Consider the following 17950-nt stretch of genomic DNA (forward strand, 5'->3'; position numbering starts at 1 on the left):
TGCAAGCTCCATGTACAATGTGTAGGACAATATTGGAGATCTAAATGAGAAAGGCTGGCACTGGGCATAAAATTGGACCACAAAGCACTGTCCTCAGAAAAACCCCGGACCTGTGGAGAATTGGAAGAAGGGCTGCCCTGCTGTCTTAATAACCTGAAGGCTGGACCTGCTTGCCTTGAACCCATGACCCCAGACGTGACTCCAAGGGCCAGTTGGTTGACCACCTCTTTGAGCTAGAGGTACACAACAAGCTTCCAGAAGACTCTCTTCCTGCAATTGCCCAGCTGACCAGTTCTAACTGAATTTTTCCTAGGCCCTGCTGTGCTGCTGGCCTCTGTTGCAGGGAGTACTAACCCCCAGGTGGTGCCCCCCAGGTCTTGGACCATTAGCCGGTTTCCACACTGTAAAAGCTGGGAGTTAGAAATGTTTTGCCAACTTTCTGTGTAGAGAAACACAGGAGACTAGGATCACCATTAAAGCTGCAGCTGTCAACTTCAGATTGGATTCTAAGCCTGATCATAAAGGGTTTCATCCTGACTGACACTGAACAGCAACCTGTCAAAGTTGGGGCCTCCCTGGGCATGGACTTTGGCCTTTGCTTGCTCAAAGCTTTCCAACCATCATCGAAGACCACATTGGGACCCCAGTCTCCAGCAACCTGCGGTTGTTGAGCGCTGCTTAGTATCCAGCTTGTAGTTTGCTCTTCCAATGACTCACCAACGACCACCTTTCTCCAGAATTTTTTTCAAGTCTGAAGGTAAACCCTCCAACGGCACTAACCTGGTCCCTGTATCTGACTTGCGGTGCATTTCAATCAGCCTCAACTTTTTACTTTGACCCTATCTACTGAGGCCAAATAGCCATGTTTGGCACTTTGTGCTATTTGGTGATAATTTTATTTCAAACTTTCAAAATTCATATCTCCGATTCTATTTATTACATTTTGGTCATTTTGGGGTCACTTTATTTAGTAAAATGTGCTCTACTTTTCCAAATTGGTTTGAGATTTTTCTTTGTTGTATTTCCACTTTATTACAGTTTGAGTACTGCATAAATATTTACACATTGCCTCTAAATTAAGCTGACTGCTCTTGTGCTAATACCAGAGGGTTACGTACAGGTTTATTTGTGACTTTTATGGTTCACCCTGAGAAGGATTGTGAATATTAATTCAGGTGGGTTCCCACCCCGTCAACTAATACTTCAATTTCTTACAATAAGTGATACTAATTTACAGCGGTACCAATTGATATTAACGTGTCATATAAATCCCAAGGAGGAATTTCTGAAGAGGGGCGTTGCAACTCCTCCCTCTTGATTAAAAAAGTATTCTGCTCAGCAGGTAAAGAAACTCAATACAGCAATTACTTGATAGGGGGCTCCTACACTTACTATAGTTAATGTATAAAGTGCTGGTTATTCGTCAACTTTCATTATTAGGCAAAAATATGAATAATGACATGCCAATTTCATGTTAAAACATTTAGAGAAGGGGTACATCACGTTAGACAGTGAGGTTTGGCCAGACCAGCAGGCTTCAAACCATGACACAGGTAAAACAACATGCAGGTATAAAAAACAAATGGTGGATCACCATGTGCAGGCAGAAGGTCTTACAATTCTTCTATGCATATTTTGCTTACTGGTTATTGTGGCAATCAAAATCGTCCTACTAAACAGATCTCAATATTTACTGTAGGTTTCTTTTTTATTTGTGACACTCCCTTCATCTGTGGTGCCCCTCAGGACTTCACAATCACATTCTTTACTATTTTGCATTTAACACTGTTCTCTGCTTCACTGCACAGTGTTCTATATCAATTAAATTCTTGCAGCAAATATATACACCACCGCCCATACCTCATTCTCACTCTGCCTAGCAACTAAGTGCATGTCCCTTTCTCAGTACCGTCCAAAATAGAACGACCAAAAACGTTGGATGGAAAGAAGTTAGGGCAAAATCAAGGTTTTATTAATCAAACTGCACTCTGCTTGGACTACCTCAGAGACCAATCGGTAATTCAGGGTTTACAAGGGCCCCTTCTTTTACTTAATACCTCAAATATGTGCAGTTATTAAGGCACTGTTTTCAGCTCACATCACACTTGCACATACTCCCATTTTTCTTAATATCAGCAAGGACAGCGGTGACATGCATCTTCATTGACGTTCGCTGTCACTAGGGGAACATCTGTATACCCAGATCACTGCTTCCAAACACTGCCTTCCTTTTATGTGGCCATCGAGGGGAACTCATCAGAAGCTCCATGAACCCCCGTATTCTCTGGTACCAAGTTCAAGGTCCTGGGGATATCCACGAAGGTTTGAATAGATCCATATGAGTACCAGAAGTAATCAACACACGACTATATTTATGAACTCTTAGAGGAGCCAACTTGAAATGTTTCACCAGTGAGACCCACATGTGGGTTTGCAGCTAACTTTCTGAATTTATGTACAAGGCAAGCCAGAACATTTGAAAAACGTGAGTGCGCAGATCATATACAACATTTTTTGGGACTCCATTCTGTCATAACTGTGCAAGAAAGTTATAATGCAGAGTACACAAACACATGACAACATATCGAGCAAAGATACTGATTTATTAAAAAACGTTACATTAGGCACAGACAGCCTTACTAGGTCATTGTTTTCTTTAACGTGGTATGGTTCACACATTTTTATTCACTGTCGCTTGGCTTACAAAAGCTGGACTGAATGTTTACGGTAAAAGTGATAAATGTACACTACCACGTGTGTGTGTCAGACATAACGAGGAGGAATGACTAGACGCACCCCGTATCTCCACATAACACAAAACAAATGTCTGCCCAGGTCTCATTTTCTTCTTTTTTGTCGCTTGTTTAAGGTCATCTGGTCACAGTGAAGAGGAGTAAGATACGAATAGAGTAATGTATAGTGTGGGCCAGAGGTCGGACAGGAAGAAAATATCTAGCACTGAAACACACTACGAGGCCAGTTCACAAAGGCGTTCATGAGTAAGTGAGGGAGCACTACAGCAGTAGTACCTCCCAGACTCCTATTTATGTCATACTAACTGAAGCAGTACTAAAGGAGTAGTATTTCACAGAATCAGACTCATTTAGCATTACCTGAAGCACTATTAACCCCTTCCGCGCTGATGACGAGCTCAGCTTGTCATGTAACGCGGTATTTATAAAAAACCGCCGCGCATAGCGGGAAAAGCCGCCGCAGCGATGCGGTTAAAGGAGTACTCCTTTGCAGATGCATACTCATGAACTACTACATGAACAGTACTACAAGAGTACTGCCTGCAAGACTCATACTAATGTAATGCTACCTGAGCAGTAGTACAGGAGTTCTATCTCCCAGACTCATACTCCTGTAATGCTACCTGATCAGTATTACAAGAGTAGTGCCTCCCAAAATCATGCTCATGTAATTCTACCTGTAGCAGTACTACAGGAGCACTACCTCCCAGACTCATACTCATGTAGAACTACCTGTAGCAGTATTGCAGGAGTACTACCTCACATTTTCATACTCTCGTAATACTACCTGAAGCAGTACTGCAGGAGTGTACTTCATGTACTCATAAATCCATGTGTGCACTGGCCCAAAAACATCTGAAGTGTGAATAAAATCGGAATATTCATAAACAACTAATATAAATAGAAAGGATGGTGCCCTCTTTGCACATTTACTAATAGAAAGTTGGGCATTTCGGGACAGTTCACGAAGGCATTAACTAGTATGTAATTCATCAAAGCCTCTATGAATTCGCTCCTAGGCTTATGGCTTTCAAGATACTGCAACTACAATATAATGCGCAGTTAGCTAGCTCAATGCAGAATGCTGGTAGTCCGTGCATAGTAAAGACATGCTCAGCTCCTGAATACACTTATTACAGAATCACACATGCGCAGTACCACATATATTTGGGATACACATTGAATCAGGTGATATGTTATATATCTGAGTCGATTTTGCTGGCAATTTTGGAATGGACTGTGAAAGATTTTCAGTGTCGCAATGCTATTTTCTGCACCAAGTCTACTGAAGGGAAAAGCATTGTGGAATTGTCCTTCAGTAAAGAATATGTATTACCCGGTTTAACACCTTGGCTGCTAGCAGTTTTCCCGTCCTGTGCTGGAAATTGCCATTTTGCTGGTGTCATTACGAGCTCAGCTCGTCATCAGCACAGCTCAACCGTGCATCATGACGAGCTGAGCTCGTCATCAGCATCGAAAGGGTTAAATAAATACAGTTACACAATGTAAGACTTCATACACCGTTTCCACGGTGCACCTCTGTATCATTCACTTGTTTAATGAGACTGAGTGCATTAATACTGGTCTGCGTGAGGTGGTTTAATGATGGCTACGCTGCTTGACGAGGCACACGCTAGCGGAACATGTAGCAAAAATTGTACCCTCGAGGTCAATAGAAATATTAGCTATATCAATCAATTTCTGATAATACAACTGATTCCCTGAAAAAAGATTTCATACAAAATCAAAGAGAAAAAATAAATGCAACCATCGCAGCTGAGGAATACACAAGATCCCTTCCTCTGCTAGAGAAGTGCGTCTCTCAGTCCAATGTAGTGTTATTGTACCAAGGAGCCTCAATCTTGGTCCAGGCGTACCCTGACGGAGGAGAAGATCTTCCCCTTGCTACTGAAGCAGGGCGCGATGAAAGCCTCCGTCGTGGACTTCCATATCGTCTTCACTGAGGGCAACATTATCAGGCAGGTCTTTATGAAAGGCATTACAATCCTAAACAGAAACAAACAAGAATTAGTGTGTGGTCTTTACTTCGGCTTAGCACAATTCTAGGCTGTAAAGAAGCAGAAGACATCAGGTTACAAATAATACTTTATGTAAGGCAATGGTTGTAAAAGATTGAATGTTTCTAAAGGCAGAATTGATTACAAATGCATCAGTTAGTTACAAGCTTCTATTTGGTAGAAGTTCTGAATAATTTTTCTACTTGTCTTCTCCGCTGTAGATCTTTCGTGCAGAAGTGGCGCAGCATTGGGGGCGTGGCAGTGTCATTGAAACTTTCAGAGAAGCTTGATGGTTGGAGCAGCTTCTCCATCAGAGGAGCAATATGGTTGTAAGTGCTCCTCTAACATGCACTGATCTCTGCCCCTCTATCCAAAAAGTTTTGAACCTTTCTTACACAGAAGGTAAACTCCCCCAGCAATGGAAAGAGGCAGTGGTGAATCCTATTCGGAAAAATGCCATCTCCCCTTGGACAGAGCTCTCCAACCTCCGTCCCATCTCTTTCCTGCCGCTCCTGAGTAAACTGGCCGAGAAGCATGTTATACCCATCTGTCCAGGTTCATAGAGGCGACAGGGGGCCTGGACCACTCTCAATCTGGGTTCAGGCCCAACTACAGCACCGAATCAGCTCTCCTCTCCGTGACCGATAACATCAAGATGTCACAGGATAGAGGAGGCTCAATGATTCTGGTTCTGTTAGACCTGTCAGCCACATTTGATACTGTGTCCCATAAGATCCTCATGAGCCGTTTACAGGGAGTGGGCATAGGAGGACAAGCCCTCTCCTGGCTGGAGAGTTTTCTGTCCGGGCGCTCACAATCCGTCAGCCTGGGACCATACCGCTCCTCTTCCAGGATGCTCACGAAGGGGGTGCCACAGGGCTCATGCTTAAGCCCCACATTGTTCAATGTGTACGTGGCCCCCCTTGCTGAGATTGTGAGAAAATATAGATTCACCCCGGTGTCCTATGCTGACGACACCCAACTTCTTTACCCTTTCCATTCCCTCAACTCCAATGTTAGGGATAACTTTGCGGAAGGCATGAGGGCCATCTCCAATTGGATGGCTGCCAATCGCCTCCAATGCAACGTTGGAAAAACGGAGCTAATGCTTTTTGGAAAAGCGTCCATACTATGGTCCCCTGACTGGTGGCCCTTAGACCTGGGACCAGTACCCACCCCAAAACTAACAGTAAAAAATCTGGGGGTGAAGCTGGATCAAAATCTCACCTTGAAGGAACATGTGAACGCAGTCGCTGGGGCATGCTTTCACACAATTGGTCTGTTAAGAAGAGTCTTCCCTTACCTTTCAGACAACTATAGAAAGACCCTAGTGCCGACTATGGTGATAAGTAAAATTGATTACTGCAACGGACTCCTTAAACAAGCCAACGAGAGCGCTATTAATCGCCTCCAGGTAGTCCAAAACACAGCAGCAAGACTGGTCTTGAATGCCCCCCCAGAACCCCCTCCAAACCCCTGCTGCGAGAACTGCATTGGTTGCCAATACAACAACGCACCAAGTTCAAGATCTGTTGCATTGTTCACAAATGCCTGTTCGGGAAAGGCCCCAACTATCTGTCCCAAAAGCTACCTCTCTATAAACCAGACAGAGCCTTACGGTCAAGCAACCAATTGCTAATAAAAACTCCACTGGTAGAAAAAAACAGACAAGGTGGCAGAGCCTTTTCCCTGGTAGGGCCTAAACTCTGGAATAACTTTCCAATCGGCCTAAGACAAACCCCCAATCATTCCTCCTTCAGGAAGAAACTAAAAACCGTCTTATTTCAGGAAGAATAAATAATCCAACATCAGTCGACAACCACAACATCTGGTAACAGCAGCCATTCCATCCTGCGAGCAAAGCGCGGAGATACCTCGGAAGGGGTCGATTCTTGCGCTATACAAGAATATAAAATAAATAAAATAAATGCCCCAGGCATATTCAAATATGGTGGTCCTAGACCTAGAATTCCACACACAAATCTTCAAACAATTTTTAACTCAGTTATTATTCATACCGGAAATTAATTCCTAAAGTGAAAAAACAAAAACATAAGAGCCCAGAAAACATACAGGTGTCCAATATATATACACACAAACAGATTGTCCTTATTAAAAGTAGAGGAGAAAACTCTACTATTTATTCATAATAAAAATCTCCTCATATGGCAGTTCACAATATATGCAATTCAAGACAGAAGGGGTTACGGAGAGAAAACAAAGTGTTTTTTAGAGTGAGATTCAAGTGCTCGTGCAAAGGATAGAGAGGACCAAGCGGTCAGGAGATATTGATTGGTATGATCATCAAGAAATCTAATAACTTAGATGTAGACAGAGCCAGCCCTCAAACGTTAGTTCGTAATAAAGTTATCTTTGGCAAAGGTCCCTTTGCTCAGATGGTTTTTGATCTTCAGGGAAGGGTTGATGGGCAGGGGCATAAGAGATGCCGGCTCACTGTAGGGAAAAGCTGTCGACGTTTCGACCCAAGGATAAACAGGGCAAATTGTCTCCTCATGGACGGGTCTTCATCAGGACGGGACGGTGAAGGGGAAAGAGCATAGTTACATTGGTTTCATGTAACCCCAGTGGTAAAGTAGGACACCTGTAACACAAATGTAGGGGCTCAGTTCATTTAAAAACTAACAACATGAAGGTTGATGATAAGTACTCCAGAAGCACTCACCCTGTTAGTGGTGTGCCTATATGCCCACTGGTCAATTCGTTAAAAGAGAGCCGATCAAGCGTGCTCTCGAGTACTAGGAGGGAAAATAAGAAACATAAAGCCATCAGTGCTGTGTTTCTTATGCGGTGATTTTAAAATACAAAACATGGACTAGACATAGACAAAAATGAACACTGTGAAGCTAGCTAATTGGACTCACCCTCGCTCAGTCGGCGAAAAGATGATAACTTGGGTTTTCTGTGAAGCAATATACACGCTGTGTCTGTGGACAAGAATGTATAATGAGCTAAGTGGGTCAACAGTTACAAAGTCGGAGTGGTAACATGTAACATCAAGGGATGTTGGTTAATCATAACATACCTCCTCCGTAGAACTGCGTGGCCTATCAATGGGGCTCTGTCTGTTGACGACTGCTGAGAGAAACTCGGTCAGCGTCAGGTTAAGTACTGGCCGTGACGTCAACGTGCACGCTACTAACATATCACGCTATGGCAAGGACTGTTGCCTAGCAACATACGTGGTGTGGAAAAGAAGACAGACTCTAGGCGTCTTAGAAGTTCGGAAAACATAGTAAACATGGAAGCATCCGCATGCAACGGAACATAGTACACACTATATGCCTTATACAGTACATGGTTACAAAGTACATATAAAATATGCATCCGGATAACAAAGTTCCATATATTTTGCAACTGAAGTACGAGCGTAAACAACAAATTAAGCTTTCAGCCATTGTACAGGGTGGACATTTGTCTTGTTGTTTCTTCGTACTCATTCAGACCCCGATTCACTGTGTCAAATATGTGCATCCATTTGCACTCTCGGAGACTAAGGGTACTGGCAAAGTTCCCACCCCTGATGTTTACCGCTACTTTTTCTAAGATCCACCACCGGAGGCTTTCAGGTGGGTGACCGAAGGTCAGAAAATGTTCCACCAAAGGAGCGCCTTGTACTTTGCAGCGTATTCTGCTTACATGCTGCAGAATTCGAGCTTTAACTTTTTGTATGGTCTGGCCCACATACAGGAAATCGCACGGGCATTTGATGGCATATATGACACCCGTCGAGTTGCAGTTAGTTTGGTGGCGTAGGGTATGGGTGTAGTTGTTGTGTGTACACTGCTTGATTTCCAGAGTCAAAGGGCAGGCCTTGCACCCACCACATTTGTAATGGCCGACCACTGGTGGGGTGTTCCACAGAGTTGTTTGTGAGTTGCTCGGTCTGCTATGTAGTAGGGATTGGACAACATAGTCCCTGACGCTTTTCCCTTTCCTAAAAGCATGCATAGGGGGTTCTGGGATCCCTATCTCATCTGCCACAAGATGCCAATGACTATTTATAACTCTCTTAATATCATTACTCCTGGTGTTGAAGGTAGTCACACAGGTCATTCTAGTGTTGGTGTCCTTATCTTTGGTTTTAGGCTCAAGGAGAAATTCTCTGTGGCAAAACCATGCCTTCTTGCGAGATTTTTTGAGCAGTCTACGGGGGTATCCTCTGTCTGCTAACCTTTCTATGAGTAGAGATGATTCTGTAAAGTAATCCACCTTGCGACTACAGTTCCTACGTAACCTCAGAAATTGTCCATAAGGCAGGTTATCTCTGAGGTTACGTGGATGGTGGCTTGAGTAGCGTAGCAGGGTGTTTCTCTCGCTGGGTTTTCTAAAGAGTGTGGTACGTAAATATCCCTCATCCTGAACTATACTGATATCTAGGAAGTTGATTTGGTGGTTGCTGAAGTCCAGTGAGAATTGGATGTCGTTGGAGCAGTTGTTAAGCCAGGTATGAAAATTCTTTAGCTGCTCCTCATTTCCCTGCCATATCATCAGCACATCGTCTATGTAACGACGCCATAGCACGATGTTGTCATGGAAGGGGTTGGTTCCATTAAGTACGAAGGTTCGTTCGTATGCATCCATGAAGATTATGGCCAGATCTGGGGCAAAGCTTGCCCCCATGGCCACACCCTTTGTTTGGACATAGTACTCTCCATCAAAATAGAAGAAGTTCTTCTTCATGGCGATCTCAAGGAGATCCAAGATGAAGGCTGTTGGAACTTGGCAGGGTCTTGGCCTCTCGTCCAGGACACCTCTAATAACATCAAGTGCTGCTTCTTGAGGGATATTAGTATAGAGTGAAGTTACATCCATAGTGACCAACAGGTTGTTAGTTTGGTCAAAAGGGTACTCATCTACTAGCTGTATAACCTGCATGGTGTCTCTTAGGTAAGCTGTGGTTTCCTCAGCAATAGGCTTCAGGAATATGTCCACATATTTACACAGGGGTTCAAGCACCGAGCCACATCCGGAGACGATTGGTCTTCCCGGGGGTTTCTCCAAACGTTTGTGGACCTTAGGGAGCGTGTAAATTGTAGGTAACCTAGGGTGACTGTTATTGAGATAGTCGTGTTCGTGTTTGGTTAGGAAGCCATCATCTAGGGCCTTCCTGGTAATAGCTTTTATGTCAGCACTTATTTCTTTAGTGGGGTCAGCCTGCAGTTTTTTGTAGTTACCCTCCACCCCTAGTTGTGAGAGTATTTCAGACTTATAGTCATCCCTACTTTGAATGACGATCGCCCCACCCTTGTCGGCTGGTTTGATCACGATGTCAGAGTTTTGTTTAAGCGCTTCTAATGCCAATTTTTCTTGTTTGCTGGTATTGAACTTGGTGTACTTCTTCTTGGCTAATACCTGGTTGAAATCTCTCATCACCACTTGCTCAAATGCCAAGATTTTGTTGGATATCATTTGCGCGGGTGGTGTGAAAGTGGATGGGGGCCGTAAACCAGTATTGCTGAATACTGGTTTAAAAGGTACTTTGTTAAAATGGTGTTTTAACCTTACCTTCCTGAAAAACTGGTGTAGCTCTGTTTTCAGATTGAAGGTATTGGGTAGGCTGGTAGGGACAAAGGAGAGACCCTTTTCCAGTATTCTGGATTCTTCTGGTTTTAAGGTATATGTAGACAGGTTGATGATGGAACTAGTTTGTCCTTTTTCTGTTCTACAAGCTACCACCTGTAATGCTTGTTTCGGGTCCTGATCTCTCCGTGTTGTTCCTGTCTGAAATGGACCTGTTTCTTCACTGTTCCTCCCCTCCCTCTGTTCCAGTTGGATTGTCCGCGACCCCTGGGTCTCCCCCAGGGACGGCCTCTGCCTTGGTAATCCCCCCATTGATCCTCCTCTAAAAAAGTATTAGAGTAGTCTTGGTATGAGTTGCCACTAGTGCTAGGTCTCTCTTGTTCGTTTTCAGAGTTGCTGGTCGCAGAGGAGTCCGAAAAAGTGGTATATCTTCTGTAACCACCTCTTCCCCTATTTAGGAACCTCCCTTGAGAGTCTTTGTTGTAGTAACCCTCAGCTAGGTAAGGGTAGACTGCTGCCTTGTCATAAAATTTTAAGTCCTTTGCTAATTTGTCTAGTTTTGTTGACTGAGTAAAGGTGTCAAAGTCTTTTAATGTTTTTTCTAGGCGCTCCAACGCTTCCTTGGCGTTGTTGAGTGCTTTGTCATCGGTTATCTCCTTTCTGAGATCAGCAATCTCTTTTATCAGGCGTTCTACCTCTTCTAGGGCTGTCTCAACTCCAAGCACCATCCAGTGCCTGGAGCAGTTATTGCTGATAAAGCTAAACTTTCCTTTGAATTTGGGGTTGTCAATAAATATAGCCGGTTCGTTTCTCACCTGGAGCCCTATAGGTATCACATTGGCCTGCAGATATTGGGTTAGTACATGCCCGTGTAGTCTGGTTCGAATTAGTTTTTTCTCCAACCTTTCAACTTTATTGATTTTATCATTTAGTGTTAAGTCAATTGGGGTTGTGGAGCGCCCCAGAAAACTACCACCTTTCTGGGCTTCAATGAGTTTATCAATATATTCCTCACTGTAAGCAAGCGTGTCTTTCTCTGCCATATCCTGTCCTGATTTCTAAAGGATAACTGGTCATACAGAATTCACATAAATCAAACACATTAAACACACAAAACACCCTCGCAGGAATCCCTGCTCAAGAGATCGTTATTATATATGGGGTAACCCGAAAAGAGTCCTAGGACCTGGGTATCAAGTGTTACAGATATGGTGGTCCTAGACCTAGAATTCCACACACAAATCTTCAAACAATTTTTAACTCAGTTATTATTCATACCGGAAATTAATTCCTAAAGTGAAAAAACAAAAACATAAGAGCCCAGAAAACATACAGGTGTCCAATATATATACACACAAACAGATTGTCCTTATTAAAAGTAGAGGAGAAAACTCTACTATTTATTCATAATAAAAATCTCCTCATATGGCAGTTCACAATATATGCAATTCAAGACAGAAGGGGTTACGGAGAGAAAACAAAGTGTTTTTTAGAGTGAGATTCAAGTGCTCGTGCAAAGGATAGAGAGGACCAAGCGGTCAGGAGATATTGATTGGTATGATCATCAAGAAATCTAATAACTTAGATGTAGACAGAGCCAGCCCTCAAACGTTAGTTCGTAATAAAGTTATCTTTGGCAAAGGTCCCTTTGCTCAGATGGTTTTTGATCTTCAGGGAAGGGTTGATGGGCAGGGGCATAAGAGATGCCGGCTCACTGTAGGGAAAAGCTGTCGACGTTTCGACCCAAGGATAAACAGGGCAAATTGTCTCCTCATGGACGGGTCTTCATCAGGACGGGACGGTGAAGGGGAAAGAGCATAGTTACATTGGTTTCATGTAACCCCAGTGGTAAAGTAGGACACCTGTAACACAAATGTAGGGGCTCAGTTCATTTAAAAACTAACAACATGAAGGTTGATGATAAGTACTCCAGAAGCACTCACCCTGTTAGTGGTGTGCCTATATGCCCACTGGTCAATTCGTTAAAAGAGAGCCGATCAAGCGTGCTCTCGAGTACTAGGAGGGAAAATAAGAAACATAAAGCCATCAGTGCTGTGTTTCTTATGCGGTGATTTTAAAATACAAAACATGGACTAGACATAGACAAAAATGAACACTGTGAAGCTAGCTAATTGGACTCACCCTCGCTCAGTCGGCGAAAAGATGATAACTTGGGTTTTCTGTGAAGCAATATACACGCTGTGTCTGTGGACAAGAATGTATAATGAGCTAAGTGGGTCAACAGTTACAAAGTCGGAGTGGTAACATGTAACATCAAGGGATGTTGGTTAATCATAACATACCTCCTCCGTAGAACTGCGTGGCCTATCAATGGGGCTCTGTCTGTTGACGACTGCTGAGAGAAACTCGGTCAGCGTCAGGTTAAGTACTGGCCGTGACGTCAACGTGCACGCTACTAACATATCACGCTATGGCAAGGACTGTTGCCTAGCAACATACGTGGTGTGGAAAAGAAGACAGACTCTAGGCGTCTTAGAAGTTCGGAAAACATAGTAAACATGGAAGCATCCGCATGCAACGGAACATAGTACACACTATATGCCTTATACAGTACATGGTTACAAAGTACATATAAAATATGCATCCGGATAACAAAGTTCCATATATTTTGCAACTGAAGTACGAGCGTAAACAACAAATTAAGCTTTCAGCCATTGTACAGGGTGGACATTTGTCTTGTTGTTTCTTCGTACTCATTCAGACCCCGATTCACTGTGTCAAATATGTGCATCCATTTGCACTCTTGGAGACTAAGGGTAATGGCAAAGTTCCCACCCCTGATGTTTACCGCTACTTTTTCTAAGATCCACCACCGGAGGCTTTCAGGTGGGTGACCGAAGGTCAGAAAATGTTCCACCAAAGGAGCGCCTTGTACTTTGCAGCGTATTCTGCTTACATGCTGCAGAATTCGAGCTTTAACTTTTTGTATGGTCTGGCCCACATACAGGAAATCGCACGGGCATTTGATGGCATATATGACACCCGTCGAGTTGCAGTTAGTTTGGTGGCGTAGGGTATGGGTGTAGTTGTTGTGTGTACACTGCTTGATTTCCAGAGTCAAAGGGCAGGCCTTGCACCCACCACATTTGTAATGGCCGACCACTGGTGGGGTGTTCCACAGAGTTGTTTGTGAGTTGCTCGGTCTGCTATGTAGTAGGGATTGGACAACATAGTCCCTGACGCTTTTCCCTTTCCTAAAAGCATGCATAGGGGGTTCTGGGATCCCTATCTCATCTGCCACAAGATGCCAATGACTATTTATAACTCTCTTAATATCATTACTCCTGGTGTTGAAGGTAGTCACACAGGTCATTCTAGTGTTGGTGTCCTTATCTTTGGTTTTAGGCTCAAGGAGAAATTCTCTGTGGCAAAACCATGCCTTCTTGCGAGATTTTTTGAGCAGTCTACGGGGGTATCCTCTGTCTGCTAACCTTTCTATGAGTAGAGATGATTCTGTAAAGTAATCCACCTTGCGACTACAGTTCCTACGTAACCTCAGAAATTGTCCATAAGGCAGGTTATCTCTGAGGTTACGTGGATGGTGGCTTGAGTAGCGTAGCAGGGTGTTTCTCTCGCTGGGTTTTCTAAAGAGTGTGGTACGTAAATATCCCTCATCCTGAACTATACTGATATCTAGGAAGTTGATTTGGTGGTTGCTGAAGTCCAGTGAGAATTGGATGTCGTTGGAGCAGTTGTTAAGCCAGGTATGAAAATTCTTTAGCTGCTCCTCATTTCCCTGCCATATCATCAGCACATCGTCTATGTAACGACGCCATAGCACGATGTTGTCATGGAAGGGGTTGGTTCCATTAAGTACGAAGGTTCGTTCGTATGCATCCATGAAGATTATGGCCAGATCTGGGGCAAAGCTTGCCCCCATGGCCACACCCTTTGTTTGGACATAGTACTCTCCATCAAAATAGAAGAAGTTCTTCTTCATGGCGATCTCAAGGAGATCCAAGATGAAGGCTGTTGGAACTTGGCAGGGTCTTGGCCTCTCGTCCAGGACACCTCTAATAACATCAAGTGCTGCTTCTTGAGGGATATTAGTATAGAGTGAAGTTACATCCATAGTGACCAACAGGTTGTTAGTTTGGTCAAAAGGGTACTCATCTACTAGCTGTATAACCTGCATGGTGTCTCTTAGGTAAGCTGTGGTTTCCTCAGCAATAGGCTTCAGGAATATGTCCACATATTTACACAGGGGTTCAAGCACCGAGCCACATCCGGAGACGATTGGTCTTCCCGGGGGTTTCTCCAAACGTTTGTGGACCTTAGGGAGCGTGTAAATTGTAGGTAACCTAGGGTGACTGTTATTGAGATAGTCGTGTTCGTGTTTGGTTAGGAAGCCATCATCTAGGGCCTTCCTGGTAATAGCTTTTATGTCAGCACTTATTTCTTTAGTGGGGTCAGCCTGCAGTTTTTTGTAGTTACCCTCCACCCCTAGTTGTGAGAGTATTTCAGACTTATAGTCATCCCTACTTTGAATGACGATCGCCCCACCCTTGTCGGCTGGTTTGATCACGATGTCAGAGTTTTGTTTAAGCGCTTCTAATGCCAATTTTTCTTGTTTGCTGGTATTGAACTTGGTGTACTTCTTCTTGGCTAATACCTGGTTGATATCTCTCATCACCACTTGCTCAAATGCCAAGATTTTGTTGGATATCATTTGCGCGATCAAACCAGCCGACAAGGGTGGGGCGATCGTCATTCAAAGTAGGGATGACTATAAGTCTGAAATACTCTCACAACTAGGGGTGGAGGGTAACTACAAAAAACTGCAGGCTGACCCCACTAAAGAAATAAGTGCTGACATAAAAGCTATTACCAGGAAGGCCCTAGATGATGGCTTCCTAACCAAACACGAACACGACTATCTCAATAACAGTCACCCTAGGTTACCTACAATTTACACGCTCCCTAAGGTCCACAAACGTTTGGAGAAACCCCCGGGAAGACCAATCGTCTCCGGATGTGGCTCGGTGCTTGAACCCCTGTGTAAATATGTGGACATATTCCTGAAGCCTATTGCTGAGGAAACCACAGCTTACCTAAGAGACACCATGCAGGTTATACAGCTAGTAGATGAGTACCCTTTTGACCAAACTAACAACCTGTTGGTCACTATGGATGTAACTTCACTCTATACTAATATCCCTCAAGAAGCAGCACTTGATGTTATTAGAGGTGTCCTGGACGAGAGGCCAAGACCCTGCCAAGTTCCAACAGCCTTCATCTTGGATCTCCTTGAGATCGCCATGAAGAAGAACTTCTTCTATTTTGATGGAGAGTACTATGTCCAAACAAAGGGTGTGGCCATGGGGGCAAGCTTTGCCCCAGATCTGGCCATAATCTTCATGGATGCATACGAACGAACCTTCGTACTTAATGGAACCAACCCCTTCCATGACAACATCGTGCTATGGCGTCGTTACATAGACGATGTGCTGATGATATGGCAGGGAAATGAGGAGCAGCTAAAGAATTTTCATACCTGGCTTAACAACTGCTCCAACGACATCCAATTCTCACTGGACTTCAGCAACCACCAAATCAACTTCCTAGATATCAGTATAGTTCAGGATGAGGGATATTTACGTACCACACTCTTTAGAAAACCCAGCGAGAGAAACACCCTGCTACGCTACTCAAGCCACCATCCACGTAACCTCAGAGATAACCTGCCTTATGGACAATTTCTGAGGTTACGTAGGAACTGTAGTCGCAAGGTGGATTACTTTACAGAATCATCTCTACTCATAGAAAGGTTAGCAGACAGAGGATACCCCCGTAGACTGCTCAAAAAATCTCGCAAGAAGGCATGGTTTTGCCACAGAGAATTTCTCCTTGAGCCTAAAACCAAAGATAAGGACACCAACACTAGAATGACCTGTGTGACTACCTTCAACACCAGGAGTAATGATATTAAGAGAGTTATAAATAGTCATTGGCATCTTGTGGCAGATGAGATAGGGATCCCAGAACCCCCTATGCATGCTTTTAGGAAAGGGAAAAGCGTCAGGGACTATGTTGTCCAATCCCTACTACATAGCAGACCGAGCAACTCACAAACAACTCTGTGGAACACCCCACCAGTGGTCGGCCATTACAAATGTGGTGGGTGCAAGGCCTGCCCTTTGACTCTGGAAATCAAGCAGTGTACACACAACAACTACACCCATACCCTACGCCACCAAACTAACTGCAACTCGACGGGTGTCATATATGCCATCAAATGCCCGTGCGATTTCCTGTATGTGGGCCAGACCATACAAAAAGTTAAAGCTCGAATTCTGCAGCATGTAAGCAGAATACGCTGCAAAGTACAAGGCGCTCCTTTGGTGGAACATTTTCTGACCTTCGGTCACCCACCTGAAAGCCTCCGGTGGTGGATCTTAGAAAAAGTAGCGGTAAACATCAGGGGTGGGAACTTTGCCAGTACCCTTAGTCTCCGAGAGTGCAAATGGATGCACATATTTGACACAGTGAATCGGGGTCTGAATGAGTACGAAGAAACAACAAGACAAATGTCCACCCTGTACAATGGCTGAAAGCTTAATTTGTTGTTTACGCTCGTACTTCAGTTGCAAAATATATGGAACTTTGTTATCCGGATGCATATTTTATATGTACTTTGTAACCATGTACTGTATAAGGCATATAGTGTGTACTATGTTCCGTTGCATGCGGATGCTTCCATGTTTACTATGTTTTCCGAACTTCTAAGACGCCTAGAGTCTGTCTTCTTTTCCACACCACGTATGTTGCTAGGCAACAGTCCTTGCCATAGCGTGATATGTTAGTAGCGTGCACGTTGACGTCACGGCCAGTACTTAACCTGACGCTGACCGAGTTTCTCTCAGCAGTCGTCAACAGACAGAGCCCCATTGATAGGCCACGCAGTTCTACGGAGGAGGTATGTTATGATTAACCAACATCCCTTGATGTTACATGTTACCACTCCGACTTTGTAACTGTTGACCCACTTAGCTCATTATACATTCTTGTCCACAGACACAGCGTGTATATTGCTTCACAGAAAACCCAAGTTATCATCTTTTCGCCGACTGAGCGAGGGTGAGTCCAATTAGCTAGCTTCACAGTGTTCATTTTTGTCTATGTCTAGTCCATGTTTTGTATTTTAAAATCACCGCATAAGAAACACAGCACTGATGGCTTTATGTTTCTTATTTTCCCTCCTAGTACTCGAGAGCACGCTTGATCGGCTCTCTTTTAACGAATTGACCAGTGGGCATATAGGCACACCACTAACAGGGTGAGTGCTTCTGGAGTACTTATCATCAACCTTCATGTTGTTAGTTTTTAAATGAACTGAGCCCCTACATTTGTGTTACAGGTGTCCTACTTTACCACTGGGGTTACATGAAACCAATGTAACTATGCTCTTTCCCCTTCACCGTCCCGTCCTGATGAAGACCCGTCCATGAGGAGACAATTTGCCCTGTTTATCCTTGGGTCGAAACGTCGACAGCTTTTCCCTACAGTGAGCCGGCATCTCTTATGCCCCTGCCCATCAACCCTTCCCTGAAGATCAAAAACCATCTGAGCAAAGGGACCTTTGCCAAAGATAACTTTATTACGAACTAACGTTTGAGG

The 17950-nt window shown here is 43.9% G+C and overlaps 1 protein-coding gene across 1 annotated transcript in view; it reads right to left on the reverse strand.

Annotated features, from left to right (window-relative positions):
* Positions 1-2592: 2592 nt before the first annotated feature.
* Positions 2593-17950, reverse strand: part of CAV2 (caveolin 2) — a 95304-nt gene continuing 79946 nt past the window's right edge. Inside the window, exons 3-4 of the mRNA XM_086919372.1 lie at positions 3486-4760; positions 2593-3430 (exon numbers count right to left, since the gene is read on the reverse strand). Coding sequence (XP_086775498.1) covers positions 4610-4760 — 151 coding nt within the window. The 3' untranslated portion in view covers positions 2593-3430; positions 3486-4609. The remainder of the gene's footprint in view (positions 3431-3485; positions 4761-17950) is intronic.

Source organism: Lissotriton vulgaris, chromosome 1_1 (genome assembly GCF_964263255.1).
Source record: "Lissotriton vulgaris chromosome 1_1, aLisVul1.2, whole genome shotgun sequence".
Taxonomy (NCBI): Eukaryota; Metazoa; Chordata; class Amphibia; order Caudata; family Salamandridae; genus Lissotriton; species Lissotriton vulgaris.